The 24,166-nt window shown below is 38.1% G+C and overlaps 3 protein-coding genes across 4 annotated transcripts; all 3 read left to right on the plus strand.

Annotated features, from left to right (window-relative positions):
• The first annotated feature begins 111 nt into the window (after nucleotides 1-111).
• Nucleotides 112-2,003, plus strand: LOC102627290 (peroxidase 60-like). 2 transcript variants are annotated; one of them, XM_006485101.3, is made up of 4 exons: nucleotides 112-500; nucleotides 916-1,095; nucleotides 1,183-1,348; nucleotides 1,432-2,003. In XM_006485101.3, exons 1-4 carry the CDS (start codon nucleotides 243-245, stop codon nucleotides 1,872-1,874), a joined length of 1,047 nt encoding a protein of 348 aa, XP_006485164.1. In that variant the 5' UTR covers nucleotides 112-242; the 3' UTR covers nucleotides 1,875-2,003. The 2 variants fall into 2 exon arrangements, with proteins under 2 accessions (XP_006485164.1, XP_052295922.1); XM_052439962.1 differs by having other exon boundaries at nucleotides 370-500; nucleotides 858-1,095.
• Nucleotides 2,004-3,994: 1,991 nt separating this feature from the next.
• On the plus strand, nucleotides 3,995-7,095 carry LOC102613394 (cell division cycle 20.2, cofactor of APC complex-like). The gene is made up of 8 exons (XM_006484981.4): nucleotides 3,995-4,231; nucleotides 4,359-4,457; nucleotides 4,790-4,984; nucleotides 5,414-5,683; nucleotides 5,790-5,901; nucleotides 6,019-6,335; nucleotides 6,481-6,642; nucleotides 6,738-7,095. Exons 1-8 carry the CDS (start codon nucleotides 4,139-4,141, stop codon nucleotides 6,876-6,878), a joined length of 1,389 nt encoding a protein of 462 aa, XP_006485044.1. The 5' UTR covers nucleotides 3,995-4,138; the 3' UTR covers nucleotides 6,879-7,095.
• A 3,324-nt stretch (nucleotides 7,096-10,419) lies between these two features.
• LOC127901868 (uncharacterized) lies at nucleotides 10,420-11,112 on the plus strand. Its single transcript, XM_052439895.1, has one exon. It carries the CDS (start codon nucleotides 10,420-10,422, stop codon nucleotides 11,110-11,112), a length of 693 nt encoding a protein of 230 aa, XP_052295855.1.
• The last annotated feature ends 13,054 nt before the right edge of the window (nucleotides 11,113-24,166 follow it).

A 24,166-nucleotide genomic window follows, 5' to 3' on the forward strand; every position in this document is an offset into this window, starting at 1 on the left:
TATATATAAAATCAAAGACCGCAAGAGCACCATACCCCAAGGCATGCATGTATAGTAGAGTATAACATAAACAAACAAGGAAATGAGAAAGACAATTGACTCCAAAAGTCTCTAATGCACTATCACAATATAAGAGACACTTGGAGAAATGGTTTCTCACAAATTGCATCGTCTCTTTGAATCTGTTTAATACAAAGGTAAACAATTGGATATTGATTTCTTCTTCCATCCCTTGGAAAAAGATGAGTGAGAGAGTAGATCATATTTGGAAGACGAAGAAGGTGAAGCAGGCTGTGGCTTTGTTGATTCTCAGGCAGTGTTTATTAGCAAACATCGCAGGATTGAGCCATGGTGCATTACAGGTAGGATTTTACAGAGGAAAATGTGGGATTGCTGATGTTGAGATGATAGTAGCCGGTGTTGTCACAGCAAGGTTCATCAGAGATCCCACTGTCGTGGCTGCCCTCATACGCTTGCAGTTTCATGATTGCTTTGTCAATGTAAGCTTCCATTTTCCCAAGCATATATTCTTGCTTAAGTTTAGAACTGCATTGTTTGCATTCCATGCCCCAACAAATACGCATAGTTAATCAATTTTATCTAGTCCTTAAAACTTCTATGAAGCAAGAAACATTGACGCTGCATTGGTTGGTAAACATTCTTTGTGTGCACACCGCGCATGTTTCATTCTTTTATTTCTTTTATGTTCTTTAATTGCAAATGTTTCCCGTCTATACTTTTATTATACAACGAATTAGACATACTGAATTGAAATTCATTAAATGGTCTACATACATTTGGAACTGGGTTTCTGCCTAGGAGTTTAATAAATCTGAACAATTATCTTGATATTTAAGCACTGATAAAACACAATATCAAACTAAATGCAAATCTGTGGGAATGGTGATGAGAAAGGGTTGCGACGCATCAATTCTTATAGATGCCACCAACAGCGAGAAAACAGCAATTCCAAATCTGACCATAAGGGGTTATGATATCATAGACGAAGCAAAGGCTGCTGTTGAAAGATTTTGTCCTGGTGTCGTTTCCTGTGCTGATCTCATTGCCATTGCTGCTAGAGATGCTGTTTTCTTGGTACTTAAAACTTTCTCTCTGCGCATGCCATATCTGCTATATATTCAATCAAACTCAAAATTACTGTAATTGACAATTGAACTGCAGGGCGGCGGAGGAAGATATGAGGTGCAAACAGGAAGAAGAGACGGTTTAGTGTCTCTAGCTCAGAATGTGTCCATTTCTATCCCAGGTCCTTCAGCTTCGATCCCTCAGACTATGGCCGTGTTTGCTAACAAAGGCCTCAATCTTACCGACATGGTTCTTCTGATGGGTATTTAGCTTAAAACACTTTCAATGAAAGCACTTGAAAATTCTTGTGTTCATAATTTCCATTGCATTTTATGATTGCTTTAGGAGGTCACTCTGTAGGAGTAGCACATTGCTCAATCTTCAAAGATCGTCTCTACAATTTCAGAAGTACAGGCAGACCCGACCCCACAATGGATTCATTCCTCGCGAATAAGCTGAGAGCGCGGTGCCCTCTAGACACAACAACAACAACAACAACAACGGCAAACAACACGGTTGATCTTGATCAAAATCCATTTCAAATTCCATTCCTGGACAACTCTTACTACAGACAGTTAATGCTAAACAGAGGAGTGCTCGAAATCGATCAAGAATTGGCATTACACCCATTGACAAGAGCCACTGTGATGAGCATAGCCAATGCCTTAGACTTTCCCATACAGTTTGGTACTGCAATGGTGAAAATGGGAGCCATTGAAGTTCTCACTGGCATGCAAGGAGAGATTAGGAGATTCTGTACAGCCACAAATTGGCCACCATTTACATAACTGATTAGAATAGGTCTTCTTAAATTTTTAGTGTGTTTTTTCTTGATGGCTTAAATGTATGAAATAATAGTTGGATAATACAATGGACAAACTCTCTCCTCACCCGTCGAGTAAGGTTCGAATTCTCAATGCCACTTCAAGTAATTCTATTAGTTCAAGAATCAACTAGCAAAAATTTAAGAATTAAAAAGAAAACATTTAAATGTAACTAAAGCAGATAAGACGAGTCACCGATACATATTTATATCGTGTTAGCTTCGTATCATGACAAATTTAAATTGATTCAACCACGATCCATTTAATAATCGTATCAAAATATTGAAATTCTAACCCGACATAACAAAAAAAATAAATAGGTTGCCCAATAACCCGCTTAATATCTATATGTTTAACAAAATTTACATTATATATATATACACACACACACACACTTATTTACTAAAATGTTACACATTCTATACCATTGAAGTTTTAATTATATATATTTACATAATATTATATATGGATATTAGAAAATATATATGTCTACTAATATTTTATACATTTATACTATTGAAGTTCTAAATCAAAATAACATTTTATAAATGAAATAATGTGTATATGTTTATCCTTACAAAAGGAATAAAAAATAAAAAGAGAAAATTATGTCCAATAGTTGAGTTTAGATGATAAGAGTTACAAATTAATTTAGAATAAAAAATATAATCGTGTCATTGATCAGATAAATAGGTCAAGAGCATTAATCCTAACTTGACACAGAAAAAATCGTGTCAATTAGGACCCAACCCAATTTAGTAATGGTGTCAAATTTTAACTATCCATACCCATTTATTCATGTCATATTCGTGTTAGATAATCAGACTATATTCAATTTGCTAGCTCCAAATGTAACCAACATAATATTAACTTTTAAACTTTTTTTTTTTCTTTTAAGAATGAAAAACCGATTTATTTATTTTGCAATTGTTATATAGAAAGTAATATATGTAATTTATGAAAAAAGAAAGAGAAATTATCACTGCACCACATTTGTTTTGCTTTATGTTCATCCAACCACCACAAAATTCTAACATGTTCTTTGCACCACATTTCTTTTTAAATTTTTATCAATTAGTCACTTTTGCACTAACACTGTTAAATAATTTAAACGAAATGACAATTTCACCCCTAAATAAATTAAAAGAACATTTTATCTTATAAAAGCTTTGAAAAATAAAAAAAATTATAAAAATAACCCTAAATTTAGTAAAAAAATAAATCCCAAAATTAGATTTTTATTTTTAATAAAAATTATTTTAATAAAAAATTATAATTATAAAATAACTGCAAAATTTTGGGATTTAATAAAAATGCCCTAGATTATTAAAATTTTAGAATTTATTTTTTAATAAATAAATTAGTTATTTTTATTAAAATTTTTCAAATTAAATTTTTTAATAAAAATTAGTATTAAAATTTTGCAAAATCTAAATTTAATAAAAATTAGTTGAGCACCTTTATTTGAGATTTATTTTTTTATTCAATTTAGTAGTATTTTTATAATTATAATTTTTTATTTTTTAAAACTTTTATAAGATAAAATGTACTTTTAATTTATTTAGGGATAAAATTGTCATTTCGTTTAAATTATTTAATGGTGTTAGTGTAAAAGTGGCTAATTGATATAAATTTTTAAAAAAATATGGTGCAGAGAATATGTTAAAATTTTGTGGTGGTTAGATGAATATAAAGTAAAATAAAGGTGGTGCAGTGATAATTTTCCAAAAAGAAAACCCTTTTCTTAAAAAAATTAAAAGTTTTTTTTAAAATTTTTAAACCCTAAAATATTTTTTGAATAAAATAGCAAGCATATTTTCCACAAGAAATTAAAAATATTTGTTTTTTTGGATAAAGAAATCAAGGTATTTTCTCATTAAATATTTTTCTTAGAAACACTTTTATAAAAAAAATTATTTCCTACAAAAGTTGGTCACTAAAACTCCAAACTGCAATTTTTTTTTTTTTTTTTTTGCGTTCAAATTAAAAAACTAGACATAAATACCCTAAATCCGAACATAATCCATAACCCTAACCCGATCCGACCCGATTCTTTGGCGGCTATAAATGACAACGGTCGCGGGGTGTTTTGGCGGTAGATAGGAAATCCTTCGCTGAACAGGATTATCAAATTTCTGACTTGTTCTTCACGCAACCTTAAAAACCACAAAGGCTTGAGTTTTTTTGAATCTCTCTGTTTCACACAGTCAACATTGTGAAATCTGTCAATGAATTCTTCAACAAGACCGAGTAGACTCGTTGAAACCGACTGGTACTCTCCCATTAGGCCACTAAGCAACTCCTCTGCGTTCAATTCTCCGGTACCAAAAAATTACCCTTTTATTTATTTTCGTTTTTATCTTCATTTTCCTCTTGTTGCTTGAATTTTCTAAATTTTGTATTTTTTAACTAATCTTTTTTTTTTTTTTTTTGGGTACATGTTAAAAGGGAGATCGGTTTATACCCAACCGAAGTTTGATGAATCTCGATCAAGCTCACGGTTTACTGACCCACACAACCAAACATTATCACAAATTCACAATCCCAGTTTCAGTGTAAGTTTTTTCTTTCTCATTGATTTATTTTTAAAAATTTACTTATTTTTTTTCTGTTGTTTTGGGGTTTTTGTTGGTGATTTTTTTTTTTGAAATTTCAAATTCATGACCTAGGTTTATGGGTTTTTCTTAAATTAGATATTGGTTCTTGTGTCACTTTGATCGTGTTATGTTTCCTTTGTTGGGTCGTTAAGAATATGTTGAAATTTGGTTCATTGGGGTTTCGGATTATAGGATTTTTCTTGAAATGAGGCATGATCTGTATGTTGAATTGTCTAAAATGTTACAATTAGGTTAACGAGTTCTGTTTTCTCTTTGTAATAGGATGAGTACAGAAAGAAAATTGAAGAGAAGTTGACTCTGGATTCGGAAGGGAGACCATTTAGGATGTTGGTGTTTAGGGGAACCCAAAAATCAAGTAGAAAGTCGAATCGTCTCATAGATGAGCTAAGAAAGGAGGACGCTGAGGCCTTGAGAAATAGTGTTACCAAAACATCCCGACCTCGACGCTTGCCCAAGGTACTCAACTGTTCTAATCATATTAGCTATTAGTGAAAGACTAGTTTACAGAAGTAGCAGCGGTTGTGTGTGAACATGCTTGTATTCATATAGCTATATGCGGCCTGCTTTTGAGTCTTGGATCTGTTAAACATTATAGCACTGTGATACTTTCCTATTGATGAATACTTTAGAATGACTTGTGAAGTTTAGTATGTGAATATAATTTTTGAATAATTTGTCCGTGTATTTTTTTGGAAAATGAGATGCAAACTCAAGATTGTCCACTGGACATGAATTGCGGATTTGGGATAAGCATGCTTTGATTTCAAATCAAACTTAAGTCGTTATTTCATATAGACAGAAAACGAAGAAAGTTGTCTAACTTGCAAAGATTATATGTAGTTTATGGTTCTGCACCTAACAATATTAACTTCATGGTGTGTGCAGAGAGAAGCTCGGATCCTGGATGCACCATATCTAATGGAAGACTATTATTCAAAAGTCATAGATTGGGGGAGAAATAATGTTCTTGCTGTTGCTTTGGGTCCGGTGCTCTTTCTCTGGAAATGGGAGAATGGGAAGGTAAAAAAGTTGTTGCAAGTTCCTGGGGAGGATGATTACCCTGCAAGTGTATCATGGTCTCATGATGCCAAAACTTTGGCCGTGGGATATATGGACTCCAAACTTCAACTCTGGGATGCTGAGACTTCAAAACTTGTAATCCTCTAGTTTTCGCTCTTCTTCTTTCTCTAATCTTATTGAATCAGCTATGCTGGTCTCTGAACATGTTGATTGTAAGCATAATTTCATTCTGTACATACAGGTTAGAAACCTGGAGGGTCATCATAGAAGAGTAGCAACTTCATCATGGAACCATTGGAACAGTCACATATTAACATCAGGCAGCAAAGAAAAATCCATCATTAATCACCATGGTAATTGAATTGCATCATCTCTTCCTGGAAATCTAAACCAGATTCCCTCCCTTCACAGTTTTTCTAATTATTAATCATTCCCATACTGACTTTTTTATTCGTTCCATGCACTTGCAGTCAGAGTATCAAACAATGTGACCTCTCGCATAAAAGCACACTCCGGAGAAGTGTGCGGACTGAAATGGTCTAATGAAGGCAATCTACTGGCGAGCGGTGGCGATCACAATGTTGTACACATATGGGAACGTTCTAAAATGAGTTCATCCAAATCTTTGCACCGATTCACTGACCATTGCGGTGGAGTAAAAGCCCTTGCCTGGAGCCCTCATCAGGTTAATGTACTTGCCTCCGGTGGGGGCAAGGAAGATGGGTGTATTAAGATATGGAATGTACAAAAAGGAACATGCATCCACAGCGTAGATGCAAAAGCACAGGCAAGTGAAATATTTCACTCCTTGGTCCTATAAGTTTTTCATAGACCAAAAACAAAAATTATTTGTCAGATGGAAATTAAATCGACCTTATATGCCCGTCCAGATTGGAATTTCACTTTCCTTATGGCAATGATGTTTCGTGCAGATTTGTGGACTGGAGTGGAACAGGCATCACAAAGAGATACTAAGTGGCCATGGCTTCAGTGCAAGCGGAGATGGAAACAAACTATGCTTGTGGAAATACCCCAACATGACCAAAGTGGGAGAGTTACAGTCTTCAAACTCCAGAATCCTCGATCTTTCCCAGGTTTGACTTGCAAGAACTTTTGACTTTAGAATCCGGAGGACTGTATTCTTAAAATAACTGAATCTAACTAACTTCTCTATATCAATGCGTTGCAGAGTCCTGATGTCGTTACTGTGGCAACAGCTGGCGCGGATGAGACTATTCGCTTTTGGGAGGCTTTTGGACCATCTGGTGATGAGGATTCTGTTTCACATCTTGCTGGTCTTGTGTCTCTGAAGACGTCTGTCATTAGATGATGAAATTGAAATAAATGGAAGCCTGCATTTTGTGCACTTTTTCATTGATTAATTGTACATAAATAGGAGAAAACAACACGTTTTCTATTTCGTCTTACAGTTGTATATAGTAGTTTGTAATGATAATATGACATGTTTAAAGGTTGTAATGCTCTTCATTGTATCTACGGTTTCTTTATTTTCAAACTGAAAAAATAAATTAATTGAACTTTTTAATCCTTCAAAAACTGCAACTATTTAGAGTTGAAAAACCGAACAAAATTTCATGAACATATCAAGCTTCCTCTATTTCTCAAACAAACAATTAGTAATTGTGTCGCCTTATGATCCAAACATTAAATCTTGGCCGAAATTAAACTCACTCGAATGTTTTTTTTTTCTTTTTTAAGTGTAAATCAATTTGCTTCTCCATCATCCACGAAGTTTTAAGAGTGAATGAAATTTTAAATATAAAATATGAGAAAGAAGGCCACACAATGTGCAACAAAAGAAATATTATCATTTTACCACCTTATTTTTTTTAACATTTTATTTTTCCACTAAAGTTTGCCTTTTTTCACATATCTTTCCAATTTTTATCTTTTGATCATCAAATTGTTAAAAATAACAAAATTCGTAACATAAATTTTAATAAAAGTTTATTTTATCCTGAACTATGTAAGCACAATTTAATATTTTAAACTTAAAAAAATAAAATTGAATTATACAAAAAGAGATAATTTTTTTATAAATTAATTATTTTATAAATATAAAATATTGTATTACTTTTGGCTTAGTATACTAAAATTCTTAAAATATCCTTATAACATTAGTAAACTTTTAACGAAGTTAATAGTTTTATTATAAATTTAAAAAAATTAAAACTTTCAGTAGAAATGATAATTATCAAAGAACTTTAATGGTAAAGTGACATGTCATCAAAAAGTTACTTTAGTAAAAGAGAGAAATTTTGGAGAAGAGAGAGAAAAGGCAGTAAAGGTTAATTAGTAATAAAAGCCATTTCAGTAACCTTAACAAATCTCAACCATTGAAAAGAATGGAATCTAAAGGTGTAAAATTGATGTAAAAATAAAAGAAAAATTATGTATAACTCAGACTAAGTTTATTTTGATATCCTTAACACAATTAGTATGAATTCTTTTCTCACACAATGCCTTGATTAGTCATATATTACCTTCTTTTTCCTTTCAATGGAAATTATTATAAATCATATCATTAAAAACATCAAAGGTTACTGTTAAGAGGATAAGAGCACTAGCTCGGCCATGCTATCATTTCCATCCCGGCATGGATCACCTCAGCCAAATGGTACGAGCAGAATACGGGGGCGAACAAGGGCAACCAGAGATGAATATTAGCTAGAGCAACCAGAGATGAATATCAGCCAGAGGAATATACTGACTAGAGGCAAACACAGAGCAGGTACCCATTCCCCAAAAAGTGGGGACACGATCTCACGAAATCACGACGGTTGCGCTATGCCCAGAACTGTCAAAGGAAACACAATGTCCCACGTTTGCCCACGATGTAGCAGTTGGAGCCCCATGAGAAGCTCCCACTACCCGAGATAAAGAGGGGACGACAGCTATAAAAGGAAAGAAACCCATGAAGGAAAAGAGGGATAGAAAAATAGAGAGAAGGGAAAACTCTGCCCAATTGAAACCAGACCATTTTCAATACAAATTGTGAACCTATTATAAGCAATATATCGAATCTTAATTACACCGTTTTCCCGTAAATACCTTGTGCTAACTTAGGCATCGGAGGGTTTACGCCGGTAAAACCACCGGCGTTTCTGATCCACTTTTGTGAACGCAGACTTATTGGGAGAAGGAATGAGAATTCTAACTTCAGTGATTAGAGCGATCGTTGAAGCAAGAAGAAATTGACGTCCTCACTATTGATAACACAACGTTGGTGTAAAGATCTGGTTGGGCAAAGGACGAGCAGATTTCAGCATCAACGTTTTGGCGCCGTCTGTGGGGAGCTGAATAAAAAGCTACCACCAAATTAGTAATTACCGAAGAAGCAACAAACGGTTAGATATGGATGTGTCAAGGAAGGATGCTTTGAGGGAGGACAATGAAACTGTGGAGACAATCACTCTCCGGGAAATTACAAATGAAGCCCGAGAGAAGATGATACAAGATCGACTGGAGCGGATGGAGAAACAAATGGAAACTCTCGCGGCCATACTGTATGAGCTGAGGGATGAGCGGAGAAGGGATTGTGAAACCCCCGTGGGGAGAGATGAAGTTGGAGCAGAACCCAGCCTCCGGAGGCGTAGGGTCGAGGAAATCCCATCGCCGGCAGACCAACCTAATGGGGTGCATCCCCACAGAAGTATTGGTCGGGTAGAACGCGTGGATAAAGAGAGGGACCAACCTCGCCCCGGACGGGTACTGGAAATTGACGGCCGGGGGGCCAGTGTTGATGAAGGAGAGCTCAGACAACGGTTGCAAAATGCCGAGCAGGAGCGAGATCAGATAGTTGCGCGTGATCCTGATCGTGCTGTAGAATTGGAGGGAGAGGTGCGCAGATTGGCACAGGTGATGAAGGAGATACAAGGCAAGAGAAAGCCCTCGAGCTGGAGGATAATGCTAGATGAAGAATCTCTGTTATCAACCGAGATCATAGGTACAATAATCCCAAGATATTTCCGCTTTCCCGACCTCAAATACTCCGGGTGAAGTGACCTGCTGGTGCATATTGAACGTTTCAACGACATGACGGGTGTGCAGGGACTGACAGCAACTCAGAGGTGCATGGTGTTCCCGCTAACACTCAAGGGACGAGCCCGAGAATGGTACCGCAAGCTGCCCCGAGGAGGTATAAAAAGGTACGAGCAGATGTGCCAAGAGTTGGTCGAACAGTTCCGAGGAGCAGTAACCCCAGAGGACGACATGATGGAATTGATAGGGATGAAACATGAGGAGCATAAATCCCTTCGGGATTTTGTAAAATGATATCACCGGGCCGTGCTGGATCTGGGAGCTTTTAATCACCTGCAGGCGTTGAGCGGATTAAAAGAAGGTGTAAGAATCAGCCGATTGTGGTATAACTTAAGAAGCCTCCTAGTGCGGAATTACTCGGCGGGGTATGAACAGGCGAGGCGAGATATAGAAATTAAAGAGAAGAAATCGCCAAGGATAAAAGTGAACAGCTGGAAGAGCTGAGACGAAAGGAACGGAAAGTCCCGAACGGGAGCGGATCGGGAAAGCGAGCTAGGGAATCCTCAGTAATGGGCGGAATATCAACTCGGTCCCGCCCTTACCCCATAGCTCAGAGACCACAACAGTTCCAACACAGCCGGGCTCAACCTCTGCGCCCCCCATTCCTGGAGCGGCAACGAGAATTCAGGCAGATGACTACCCACCCTTATCACAACACTCCCAGAGCGTTACATGCAACTAATTCTAGGGCGGGACGACCAGATCAGCTACTGACGATACCAGCCCGAGGTGATATCCACGATAGTTGAGCAGTTCAATTGGTTGACCAGAGCTTGGCGTATAGACAGTTTACCCCGTTAAAAATCTCTATGGAGGAATTGTATGAGAGGATCGAAGAACGAGGTCTGCTATACCCTCCGGCCCCTATAACAAAATCTGCTCACCGACGTGATAAGAGCAAGTTCTGTAAATTCTACAACACTCACGGTCACACTATCAGCCAATGTCGTGACCTAAAGATTCAGGTGGAAGATTTGGTGATGAACCGATACTTGGATGAGTATGTAGATGGAGTGTCCCCCGTCATTGAATCACAGTACACACGGGATAAAGGAGTTGAGAGGGGTTTGGAACGGGAACAGCCGACCATTCGTGTGATAGCAGGAGGGCCAACATTGGCCGGAGATTCGAACAGGGCACGGAAGAACTATGGGAGATACACCATGACTGGCAAAGAGGTGCTTCTCAATTTGCCAGCAGCCAAGAGGGCAAAAGTGCGGCAAGTTCCCATTATGTGGACAGAGGACAACGAAGAGGGTATTTTATATCCCCATGAGGATGCACTGGTGATTAAAGCATTAGTAGCTAGTACAGAATTACGGCGAATACTGGTGGACACGGGCAGCTCAATTGACATTCTGTTTAGGTCAGCCCTAGATGATATGGGGATTTCAAACTTGAAGCTGGAGCAGATGAATACATCCTTGAAGGGATTCGGAAGAGGACGGTTAACTCCCATGGAGATCATAGCTCCGGATTACTGTGGGATCAAAGCCGTTTGAAAGAACGATGATGCTAAACTTTGTCGTGGTAGAAGAAAGAAGCCCTTACCAGATGATACTGGGGAGACCGTTCATGAGGATAAGCCAATGTGTAATGTCCACGCATTATCTAGCGTTGAAGTACAGAATAAATGGAGTTGTTGGCGTAGTAAAAGGCGACCAGAGAATGGCAAGGAGCTGCTATGCTACAGCGGCCAAGGAAACACTGCAGGTTACCTCTCTAGATAACCGAGGGGATTCAAAAAAGGGTCGCCAAGAATCTGTTGAGAAGCTGTAAGAAGTTGTTGTAAGCAAGAATAACCCGAGCAGAGTGGTTAAGGTCGGGTCAGAATTGGGCGAAGCGATAAAAGACGAGCTGGTGAAATGCCTACAGTCCCATGCAGACATATTTTCCTGGTCTCATGAGGACATGCCAGGTATTGATCGCGGGATAGCTTGCCATAAGCTAGCAATCAAGAAAGGGGCAAGGCCGGTGAGGCAAAAAAGGAGGTGCTTTAACCAAGAAATGTACGAGACCATAAATGCCGAGGTAGAGAAGTTGTTGAAAGTGGGATTTATAAGGGAGGCTAAATACCCAGAGTGGATTTCCAATGTAGTGTTGGTGAAGAAGGCCAACGGGAAATGGCGAATGTGTGTGGATTTCACAGACCTTAATAAGGCATATCCGAAGGACAGTTTTCCCTTACCGAAAATAGACCAATTGGTGGATTCAACGGCGGGGCATAGTCTGCTCAGCTTCATGGATGCCTTCTCAGGATACAACCAAATACCCATGAACGAGCAGGACGAGGAGAGTACCACCTTTATAACTAACATGGGTTTGTTTTGTTACAGGGTGATGCCTTTTGGCCTGAAAAATGCGAGAGCTACCTATCAAAGGTTAGTGAATAAGGTCTTCAAACCATTGATCGGTCACACTATGGAGGTATATGTGGACGATATGATCACAAAGTCAAGAGAACTGAGAGATCATGTGAAGCACTTGGAAGAAACCTTCGAATTGCTGAGGAGGTATGAAATGAAGCTGAACCCGGAGAAATGTGCATTTAGGTCAGCTCGGGTAAAATTTTTGGATACTTGGTGAGCCACCGAGGGATCGAGGGCCAACCTGGAAAAAATACGGGCGGTGATAAAAATGAGGTCCCCACGAACAGTTAAGGAGGTGCAGAGCCTTAGGGGAAAATTGGCAGCATTGAACCGATTCATTTCGCGAGCCACTGATAAGTGCCACCATTTCTTCTAAATCATAAAGAAATGGAGGAAGATGGAATGGACATCAGAATGCGAGGAGACATTTGGACAGCTAAAGGAATACTTAACCCGGGCCCCGTTACTATCAACTCCGAGAGAAGGTGACCAGCTGCTTTTGTACTTGGCAATCTCTAAATGGGCTACCAGCTCGGTATTGGTCAGGGAGGAAGAAGGAAAGCAACACCCGGTATACTATACAAGCAAGACCCTAATGGACGCAGAAACCAGGTATCCACTGATGGAGAAGTGGGCGCTAGCTCTAATAACGGCAGCACGCAAACTCCGACCATATTTCCAAGCCCACCAGATTGTTGTGATTACTGACCAGCCCCTTCGGAAAATGCTTCAAAAACCAGATGCATCTGGTCAGTTGGTAAAATGGTTCGTGGAGCTGAACGAATTTGACCTATCTTATAGGCCCCGAGGAGCAATCAAAGCCTAAGCTCTGGCCGATTTTATGGTTGACCGAGCTGAACCAGGGGAAGAGATTCGGGAGGAACAAGCAATAGAGCAGGAGAAACCAGAGGGGGTGTGGCTGGTGATGGTTGATGGGTCACGTAGTGAACATGGATCAGGGGCAGGATTTGTAATACGGAGCCCAGAAAGGGTCGAGGTATCTTATGCAGTAAAATTCGAGTTCCAGCTTACGAATAACCAAGCTGAATATGAGGCCTTCATTACTGGGCTCGGGCTTACACACGCGCTACGAGCTGAAATAGTAGAAATCCGAACAGATTCCTAGTTAGTCTGCAATCAGCTCTACAACCAATTCTAAGTAAGGGAAGAGAAGTTGGGGCTTTACTTGAAGAAGGCGAAGCAAATAATTGGACTCTTTAAAGAGGTAGAGGTAAAGCAGATATCTCGGAATGAGAATTACCGAGCGGATATGTTGGCTAGGATGGCTGCAATTGCAGATCCAAAATTATCTAAGTCAGTTCCACTAGAGGTGAGGACCTCGCCAAGTATAGGGGAGGAAGTAGAAGTGATGAGAGTAAGCACTAGAGAATCCTAGATGGACTCGATTCGCGCATATATCCGCGATGGAGTTTTACCAGAGGACAAAAGGCAAATTAAAAAATTAAAATGTCGAGCAGCGAGGTACACGCTACTTGATGGAGTGTTGTATCGCCGAGGGTTCACCTTGCCCCTTTTGAGATGTTTGGATGACGAGAAAACAGATTATGTACTGAGGGAGATTCATGAAGAGATATGTGATAATCACTCGGGAGCAAGAACTTTAACCTTCAAGGCACTCCGGCAAGGATACTTCTGGCCAACCATGCACCAAGATGCGAAAAGGATGTCAAAGAACTGTAAAACCTGCCAAAACTTCTCTGAGGTTCCTGCACAACCCCCAGAAAAGCTGACCACAATGACATCCCCATGGCCTTTTGCCCAATGGTGAATCGACCTGATCGGTCCATTACCTAAGGGCCGAGGAGCGGCAACACATGCAATTGTGGCGATAGACTACTTCACCAAGTGGGTAGAAGTGGGAGTCCTCAGCCAAATCACGGAGAGAAAGACGACATATTTTATTTGGAAGAATATCATCTGCAGATACGGGATCCCCTATGCCATCATTACCGACAATGGGAGGCAATTTGACAACAACAACTTCAGAGAATTTTGTCGGAACTTGGGGGTGGACCCAAAGTTCTGCACCCCCGCACACCCCCAGGCAAACGGACAAGTGGAAGCAGCCAACAAAGTGATAAAGAAACTCCTGAAGACTAGACTGGGAGAGAAGAAGGGAGCTTGGGTTGATGAGCTACCAGGGGTATTATGGATTTACCGGATAACTCACAAAACCGCTACAGGGGAAACCCCGTTTGCTTTAGCTTTTGGTCATGAGGCGGTAGTCCCAGCAGAAATTGGAGTAGGAACGCATCGGACAGAATACTTCAATGATGAGCAAAACGATGAGCAGATCTGCTTGAGCCTGGACCTGCTGGAGGAGAAAAGGGAAGGGGCCTCACAGAAAGTGGCCCAGTATCAGTAAAGGATCATGCGTTATTACAACAAGAACGTACGCATGAGGCAATTCCGAGCAGGGGATTGGGTACTCAGGAAGGTTAATTAAAACACTAGGGATCCTAATCATGGCGCTCTTAGCCCGAAATGGGAAGGCCCGTACAGGGTGATACGAGTGACTGGACGAGGAGCTTATAAGTTAACGTACCTAGATGGACGAGAATTGAAGAGGTCGTGGAACGCCGAGCACTTGAAGAAATATTTCCAGTAAGCAAAGTGCTCTACTAAATCTTCATTTTGATAAGTTATCTCTGTTAAATGCATGATGGCTTGTTGCACATGCATATATTCTGTATCTCTGTAATGCATTCAAATTTCAATAAAGATGAATTCAGCATGAAATCCCCCTAGCAAGCCCATCAACAATTCTACTAAGGCAAGTAAGTGCCTGCATCTGTTCGGTCAACGAAAGACCAGCAGCCAATTTTACGAAAATTCTACTAAGGCAAGTAAGTGCCTGCTTCTGCTCGGTCATCAAAAGACCAGCAGCCAATTTTATGAAAATTCTACTAAAGCAAGTAAGTACATGCTTCTGCTCGGTCAACGAAAGACCAGCAGCCCATTTTACGAAAATTCTACTAAGGCAAGTAAGTGCCTACTCCTGCTCGGTCAACGAACGACCAGCAGACAATTTTACGAAAATTTTACTAAGGCAAGTAAATGTCTGCTTCTGCTCGGTCAACGAAAGACCAGCAGCCAATTTTACGAAAATTCTACTAAGGCAAGTAAGTGCTTGTTTCTGCTCGGTCATCGAAAGACCAGCAGCCAATTTTACGAAAATTCTACTAAGGCAAGTAAGTGTCTGTTCCTGCTCGGTCATCAAAAGACCAGTAGGTAATTTTACGAAAATTGTACTAAGGCAAGTAAGTGCTTACTCATGCTCGGTCAACAAAGGACCATCATGAAATGTTACGAAATTCTACTAAGGCAAGCGGATGCCTATTCCTGCTCGGTCCACTAAAGAACCAGCAGGCAAAGTCAAATAAATTGTCAAGTTAATTTGCGGAAACAATCCACGAGCAAAAACCAGACCAGAAAGCCAATAGAGAGCATCTAAAAATTTATAAATGTTCAAATGTTTACAAAACAAATGAAAATCTAGAGTTTATACAAAAATAGACCTAAAGATTAGGAGGGTCAACGGCTCCAGCGGTTGAAGGATCAGCAATCTCGGGAGGTGAAGGATCAGCAATCTCGGGAGGTGAAGGATCAGCAATCTCGGGAGGTGGAAGATCAGCAATACCGGAAGGAGGAGGCACGGACCCTTGACCCACTTCAAAAGCACGTCCCCGAGCTTCCCCCTCATGCGCCCCATCTAAAGGAGCCTCCACCCGATCCTGGTTACCCTGCTCCTTATCTCCCTGGCCAGCCTCAGCCATATATCTCTGTACTCCAGCCTCCAGCTGGCTCATGTCCAGCTCGGGATATTCTTCCTTAAGCACAGACATGATGCACTTATAGCAGAAAGCAACCCCAGTGTCATACTCGGCATCCAGCCGATCGTCCACATCAGCGGATTTGCCCTTCGCCTTAGCCAACTGCTCACTCAGGGATTTGATCTCTCCCTCAAGGGCGGTCCTCAAAGCATCTCTTTCACTTTGAGTAGCCTGAAGATCAGACTTCAAGTCACCCAACTCACCCTCAAGTTTAGAGGAAGTGGACTCAGCAACCGCAACTTTCTCCTCCAGCTCCGTAATCTGCTTGTTCAGCTCGGCCAGCTTCTCCTTTGAGCGATCAGCAGACTCAACTCTCTTCTTCAAATCCTGATTGTCAGCTTGAAGCTTCCTCTCATGGCGCGTGATCCTGTTCTTGTAACAAGAAACTATGGTAGCCAGCTTGAAGGAGACCCTCTGGACAGAACCAGCCAATTCACTGAGATTCATGCTCTCAATATCCTGGACCATTTTCGGTCCCACTGACTTCCCATAGTCCCTCTGATACGGGGTCAAGTAGTCACCCTGATCACGAGCAGGAAGAGGAGAGGATCGGTCCCCAGAGCGAGTGCTGACCTCAGAACTCTTGTCAGCAGTTTTCTCCCCACCACTGTTACGAGGTGGAGGAAGGGGCAGAGCAGGAATAGAAACCTTGGAAAGACCAACACTAACTTTCTTTGGAGGAGGAGGAGGGTTGCTGGAACTGCTTGGAGCCCGACCACGTTTTTTGCTCATCGCGCTGAGGATCTTGTTATCCATCCCGGCAGCAATGTCCATTAAGCCCGAACTGACCAAGTTTGTTGGTGACAGGAGGCCTTGGCAGGTAAACGCATTCACCAGAGCAGTTTCCACATGAAGCAAAGGTCGGTCTTCAAGCCCCTCGATCAAACCCCACGACTCTGAAATAGCAAAAAATGTTAAAGAACCCAATAAGTGGCAATTTGATTAAGAATATAGGCAAAAATGAACAACCTGGGGTGACAAAATGCATTGGAAGGTAAATATCCTCACTAAGCGACCGGACTGCTGGACACTATTTTCCTCCAGCAAAAAAGAATTTGTTCTTCCAATTTTTACATGAAGAAGGAAACCCAGTGATCGGTTTCCTCTTTGCAAAACTGGACATGAAGTAGTACCAGCTCGCTTCCTTTGGGCTACTCCGCAGCTGGTACAAATGCTTCACTTCAACAAGGGAAGGCTCCTCTAACCCGCACCTCTCCCACAATACAAACATAGTCGAGAGAACCCTCCACCCATTTGGGTGTAACTGACCTAGGGCCAGGTGCATACCGCCCAGTATCTTGGCAAACAAACGTTGAAGGGGCAGCCGAGCTCCTAGTTTGAAACTCTCCAAGTGCATCGTCACATACCCCTTCGGAGGCCGACTAGGTGTTAACATATATGTTTCTATAATGTTGATTTTGATGATAACAAACAAGATTAAGAATAATTAATCTTTTAAGCTCAAATTATTTTCTTTTAAATAAATTATTATTTTCACATTTAAAGGTTTTATATTTAATGGAAAAATGATTTTATGAAATTATTTGTTCTTTCAAGTTTATGGTTTAATTGAAAGAATTTTGAAAACTTTGAAATCAACAAGTATTGCTTGAAATTTTGGAGAAGAACTTATTTGAAAAGTGTCATAGCATTTTGGGCTACATCATAATTTCAGAAAGTTTTGGGTTAACAAAGCATTACATAGAAATTCTGAAATTGGACCTATTTGTAAAGTTTCATAACATTTTGGGCCGTAATACAGTTTTATAAAGTTTTGGGGTCAAACTATAATTTTGGAAAATATGTCACTGTAGTAGTTACTGTAGAAAATGGCGATCCGACATCTTGATAACGGCTCACCGACATCTAACAGAATTGAAGATTAGCCTCTGGACCTAAACGACGATCCGACAATTTTGATAAACGGCTCGCCGATATTTAACAGAACTGAAGATTAGCCTCTGGACCTAAACGGCGATCCGACATCTAGATAACGGCGATCCGATAATTTGAAAATCAGCCCCAACGATCATATTGACCAGTCAAACGGCGATCCGACAGTGTGCAGAAAGTCAATAACTGCTAGTTTTCAGCTCCAACTATAAATAAGTTCAATCCAATTCAAACAATGCGAGATCCAAGAGTTATCATTGAGCTTGCTATTAAGCATAAAACTATTATTGAGCTTTGAACTTGTTTTTGTTTCTTTGATTCACACATTGAGCATTCATTTGTAATCAAATACATTGTGTGTGAGAAAATTCATTTGTAATATTTATCCTTGAGAGGTTGTAAGTGTTGGGATACACTTGGGTTAAGAGATTGGGGATAATCTCTTGTTGTAAAGGTCCATTGACACCTTGGAAGTCAATTGTAAGCGTTTGAAGCCTTGGGAGGCTAGCTTAGTGAAATTCTCAAGTCCGGTGAGCTTGGAGCCGTGGACGTAGGCGGGGATTGCCGAACCACGTAAAAATCATTGTGTTTGTTTTCTCTTCCCTTACTCTTTTAATATTGTGCATGATTGAATTTATTGTTTTCAATTTGATTAAGGCAATAGATTAAATTGTTGTGTGGTTTGCTTAGCTTAAATTTTAAAATCCCAATTCACCCCCCCTCTTGGGTTGCCTAGTTAGTATTTCACTAGGAACATCACCTTTCCCAGGAACTACAAGGAGAACCTCCTCGGGAATGTTGTAGAGGTTCCTAAGCTTGAATAGATCAGTGGGGGTGGTGGCACAAGCTATGAAATCAATAGGGTAAGAATCCGCCTCCACCCTATGGCCACGATTCCTTTTCTTAGAGGGTCCGCTCAGCTCAGAACTGCTTCTCTCACCATCACCCACTTCTTCAAGGACCCCAACCCCACCACAACTGTGGTTCTCACTAGAGCCGGATGCGGGTCCACCTCTATTCCCTATAAGCTCTAACTCAGGGGAAGGTGAAATGGTCAGGGGGCGTGGGTACTCAAGGATATCCCTACCATGGGAGGGACTTACACTACTGGGGGGACGTAAAAAATCAGTGGGTATTGACAAGTTAAGGTCTGAATCTCCTGTTTCTTCGTCACTCTCATCGGCAATTAACTTCCTCTTCCGATTTGACATATCAAAATCTCAAAAGAAAACAAAGCAAACTCGAGTATACGGATACAAAAGGGGCAGCACAGAACCCAACCAACAACAACCAGAGAAGAAGTTAAAAGTTATACCTGGAATAAACTGGCACTGATAGCGCTGCCGTGACAGAGAGAACACCCAGCAAGTGGATACTCTGGAGGCACGAAGTGTGAGCAAAGTTCAAAGAGGGGGTTGGTTAACGGCGGAGAGACGAATAACAAAACGATGATGATTTCAATCTAGGGATTTGAAGCGAAAAGGGAGAAATGGAAGCATTTAAGTGATAGGGATGCCAGCTCACTCACCGGATATCGAGGATGGATAGCCCGTCGTTTCAAATTTCAAATACGAAGAGTCTGGAGATGCCACGTCACTAATCGTTATAAGAGGCCAGGTTAGATGCAAGCCCAGATATGCAATGGACATGCTCATAAAGGCCCATGCTCAGGTCGGAGTCCCCCCAGAGGAAAAATGGAACCTCAAGTCCATCCCAGTAAACAGAAAACCAGATGACAAGCTCCATGGGTCGCTAAGATTTGACTATCAGTTTCTACTCCTAACTCATTTCACTCGCAAGACCAGAAACTGGGGGACTAGTGTTAAGAAGATAAGAGCACCAGCTCGGCCATGCTATCATTTCCACCCCGGCATGGATCACCTCAGCCAAATGGTACGAACAGAATACGGGGGCGAACAAGGGCAACCAGAGATGAATATCAGCCAGAGGAATATATCGACCAGAGGCAAACACAGAGTAAGTACCCATTCCCCAAAAAGCGGGGACACGATCTCACGAAATCACGACGATTGCGCTATGCCCAGAACCGTCAAAGGAAACACAATGTCCCACGTTTGCCCACGATGTAGCAGTTGGAGCCCCATGAGAAGCTCCCACTACTCGAGATAAAGGGGGGACGGCGGCTATAAAAGGAAAGAAACCCATGAAGGAAAAGAGGGATAGAAAAATAGAGAGAAGGGAAAACTCTGTCTAATTGAAACCAGACCATTTTCAATACAAATTGTGAACCTATTATAAGCAATATATCGAATCTTAATTGCACCGTTTTCCCGTAAACACCTTGTGCTAACTTAGGCATCGGAGGGTTTACGTCGGTAAAACCACCGGCGTATCTGATCTACTTTTGTGAACGCATGCTTAGTGGGAGAAGGAAGGAGAATTCTAACTTCAGTGACTAGAGCGATCGTTGAAGCAAGAAGAAATTGACGTCCTCACTGTTGATAACACAACGTTGGTGTAAAGATCTGGTCGGGCAAAGGACGAGCAGATTTCAGCATCAACAGTTACAATTAAAGTGGAATGGAAAATCTTCCATCCTTATAAATGAATTAGAACAACTCAAGGTTCACCATCGAAACCTTGAGACACGATGAATTTGAATTAGAACAACTCCTTCCCTAGCCAGAAACGGTAGTCAAAACTGAGTGGGAGTAGCAAGAAGATGAAAAAGATGAGAATTTCTGTTGATTGACTTTGATGATTGAAATAGCTAGCGTTTCGTATAATCTAATGCAGAAAGTGGGAGATTTTAATTTATAATTGAAACAAGAAAAAAATTAAGAATGATGAAAAAAAAATGAAGGAGAATTAAGGAGGTGAAAGAGAATGAAGATTTGCAAGTGGTGACTACTTAATCGTTAATTAATCATAACTGTAATTCAAATGGTGCTGGCCACATGAGACGCTAGTCATACATTACTATTGCCAAACAAACATTTAAAAAAAAAAGTTTCATATATCACTATTTTTTTAAACATATATTACTAAATTTTTTTTTGTCTTAAAAGCATAATTTTGGTGACAAATTTTGTCATAATAATTTTGTGTTTTTACGTTAGTGTATACAACGTGAGCAAAGCTAAAAATTAAAAACAAAAAATTTGACTTAAAAAGGTTTGTATCTATAATCATCTTGTCACTGCCTTTCTTCATTTTTGTAATTACTAGTACATCTTAAAAAATAACCATAATAATTTTTTTTTAAAATCCTAAACTATTAGAGGAAACTAATAGACACATCCCACTATTTAGGAAAATTTTTCCAAGAGATCTATCAATCATTCCTTCCTAAAAGGATCTATTGCTATGGTTTTATGAATTCAAAATAAGCATGAGCATAGTTAAATTAAATCTCTCGCATGATGGTGAAAAGGCCAGGTTTTTGTGATCACTGAATTCTTTTGTTTCTGTCTTATTCATTTCATTGTACACAGTGGAAGAAAACAATATAATTTCTGTCTTAATAAAAGCAGTTTTGATTTTTGAGTTGTTACAGAATTGATTTTTTTTTTTTTTGAATTCAATAGGCTGTTTAATTTTTTTTTTTGGTGCTTTCTGGTTTCATTTAATTGTAGCTTGTTTCATTACTGATTACTTACGTTAATTTACTTTCAATTGCTCACTTACTAAATTTTTTCCAATACAACCTGTATGAGAGTAAATTAAATCCGATATCCGAATCCATTCTTATCAACCTAGACATTTTCTAGGCTGGGTCTAGGTTTCAGTGGACCTATTGATCAAGAACTTTATTTACATTATTTTTAGGGTCTTGTTATCTTACATAATTACGTAAGGTACATAAGTCTTCCACAACCGTTTGATGAAAATCCATAAAAATATAAGATAATAAAATCTTATTATTTCCATAGCCGTTGGACTTTTATCAAACAGTTATAAAAATATTATGTACCTTACATAATTATATAAAGATAACAAAACCCTTATTTTTGGACATAATATAAAAAAAATTAAGAAAAAAAGGCCCAAGCGCCCTAATTCATGGCTACCACCAAACTTTTCCTCTCTTTAGCCCTTCTCTTCATCAAATCATCGTTGTTACTCGTGATCGCTTCGCAACCTTTGCTGCATTCACATTCATCATCATCATCATCATCATCAATTATTATTTGTTCAGTTGTGTCACGGATTTAAGCCGCTGTTTATCAACCATCTCGAATAGCAGTCGTGGTTGTAGCCACTGTTTGTCCACCTTATCATCATCATCAGCCGCCATTTATCCTCTCTCCTTTTCCTAAATTAACCCTGCAAAGCCCAACTTCTCATCATCATCAAGACATTATGATTATGTTTCAAAGTTGAGTTTGTATGCTCTATTATTTTAAAATTTATTTTTAATTATTTGATTTTGAATTATATTCTATTACTGTTGGTAATAGATTAGAATCTAATAAGGAATTAACTGAATAAATATAGAGATAATTGCATCTCTCTAGCAATCATTCGAGTGCTAAATTCAAAATTTGGAATCCTGGATTTTTCTAGATTGAACCCAAACTGGATACAAATGAAAATTAGGGTTAATTACCTCTGGGTGACACAAACACACGTTTTGACAAATTTCAAAAGGGTGACACATGTTTTAAAAATACTCAAGTAGAACTATAAATTAATTATAAAATGATATTTTTGCCTCTAGAATTAATAATAAAATGACATTTATGCCCCGATAATAGATACAAAATGACATTTCTATCCTTAAATTAGTTACAAAACATGTTCTTTCCCTTACTCAATTATTTTTAATTTTTAAATAGAAAAATTATAAACAATTACATTTAAGTGTAATTAACAAGCTTTTTTTAGTTAAATCATACAATTTTTTTTTTAGAATTTTCTTGTTGAATCAAACAAAATTTTCTTATTAAATTTAATGGCAAAGTTTGTTCAACAAGAAATTTTTTTGGTTAAATCAAATAAAAATTTTTGTATTGGAGGTAAGAGATAAAATGGTGAAAAGATGAAGAAATTGTGAGAAATGAATAGTGAGATCTTTTTATGACCCTCTTTTTAAAAAATACAATAAACTTAAGTATTTCAAAAATACTCATATTTTTTTTGTCTTGGATTTTAAAAAAAATAAAAATAAAAACACTCCAAGCCCACTAACCTAGTCAGGACTCAGGATCTTCATCTTCTTCTTTCTTATGGGAGATGTGATTTATTTTTTAATTTGTTTAACCTAGTCAGGATCTTCATCTTCTTCTTTCTTATGGGAGATCCGATTTATTTTTTAATTTGTTTAAAACTCGACTTAACTCCATTGTTGTAAATCACGCTAAATTTCTTGAAATGTTTTTTGGTATTTTGAATAAACTAATTTAAATAGTTTTAAGTAATTTTTTTTATATTTTAAAAAGTATATAAAATAAAACTTAATTTTTCAAATTTAATGAATTGATGAGCAAAATAATAAAGTACTCAAAAATAATTTCTAAAATACAAATAACCCCACCCTTAAACTTATGGGGGTTGCCACTTTCCCCCCTACAGTCATTAATATATACCATTTACTCCCCTTCTGTTTTTATAATGGCAAAAAACCCTCATGACAGCATAAGTTTACAATATTATCCTTATTTTTAACTACTCTTTTATTTACATTTATTATAAATTAAATAAATTACATGAATAGAAACTAAATAAAAAAATTAAGTATTAAAAACAAGAAATATATGTTTTGATATGAGCAAAAAAATTAATAATAAAATTTTTTCTTGTAATTATTTATTTTGTGAACATTTTCTTATAATAAACATTTTGTAATATTTTAAAATTAAATGTAAAAAGTATAGGAAAAATATTTTATTATTTATCTTATAATAAATTTTTATTTGTCGTTCAAGTTTTCTTATAATAATTTTTTTATTATTTTACTAATAATTTTCTTATATATTTATTATAAGAAAATTTTCACAAAATAAATAAGTATAAAAAAAATTATTATTAATTTTTTTGTTCATATCAAAACATATATTTATTGTTTTTAATGCTTAATTTTTTATTTAATTTCTATTCATGTGATTTATTTAATTTATAATAAATATAAATAAAAGAGTAATTAAAAATAAGGGTAATATTGTAAACTTATGCTATTAGGGGGATTTTTGGTCATTATAAAAACAACAGGAGAGAAAATTGTATATGTTGATTACTGTAGGAGGTAAATTGACAATCTCCCTAAACTTATCTTGGCCACAAAATAACCTCACACGCTTAAGAAAATTTTTCCCACAACTCCCTTGTTGGGATAAATATACAGTTCAAGTATATTTATTAATTTATCAATATTAATATTATATTGATATGTAATGTCTATAGAAATATAAAATATTATAATTTAAATAACTAATAATCAAAAAATACAATTATTGATTGATTATTAAAAATATAATTTA

This window comes from Citrus sinensis, chromosome 4, assembly GCF_022201045.2.
Source record: "Citrus sinensis cultivar Valencia sweet orange chromosome 4, DVS_A1.0, whole genome shotgun sequence".
NCBI classification, from domain to species: Eukaryota; Viridiplantae; Streptophyta; class Magnoliopsida; order Sapindales; family Rutaceae; genus Citrus; species Citrus sinensis.

Excerpts from the sequence above, each read along its gene's own strand:
- LOC127901868 (XM_052439895.1), top strand. The coding sequence starts at position 10,420 with ATGGAGGAATTGTATGAGAGGATCGAAGAACGAGGTCTGCTATACCCT.
- LOC102627290 (XM_006485101.3), top strand. The coding sequence starts at position 243 with ATGAGTGAGAGAGTAGATCATATTTGGAAGACGAAGAAGGTGAAGCAG. Across the intron at positions 1,096-1,182 it reads CTAGAGATGCTGTTTTCTTG|GGCGGCGGAGGAAGATATGA; the intron begins GTACTTAAAACT and ends ATTGAACTGCAG. Across the intron at positions 1,349-1,431 it reads CGACATGGTTCTTCTGATGG|GAGGTCACTCTGTAGGAGTA; the intron begins GTATTTAGCTTA and ends TGATTGCTTTAG.
- LOC102613394 (XM_006484981.4), top strand. The coding sequence starts at position 4,139 with ATGAATTCTTCAACAAGACCGAGTAGACTCGTTGAAACCGACTGGTAC. Across the intron at positions 4,458-4,789 it reads ATCACAAATTCACAATCCCA|GATGAGTACAGAAAGAAAAT; the intron begins GTTTCAGTGTAA and ends TCTTTGTAATAG. Across the intron at positions 5,902-6,018 it reads ATCCATCATTAATCACCATG|TCAGAGTATCAAACAATGTG; the intron begins GTAATTGAATTG and ends ATGCACTTGCAG.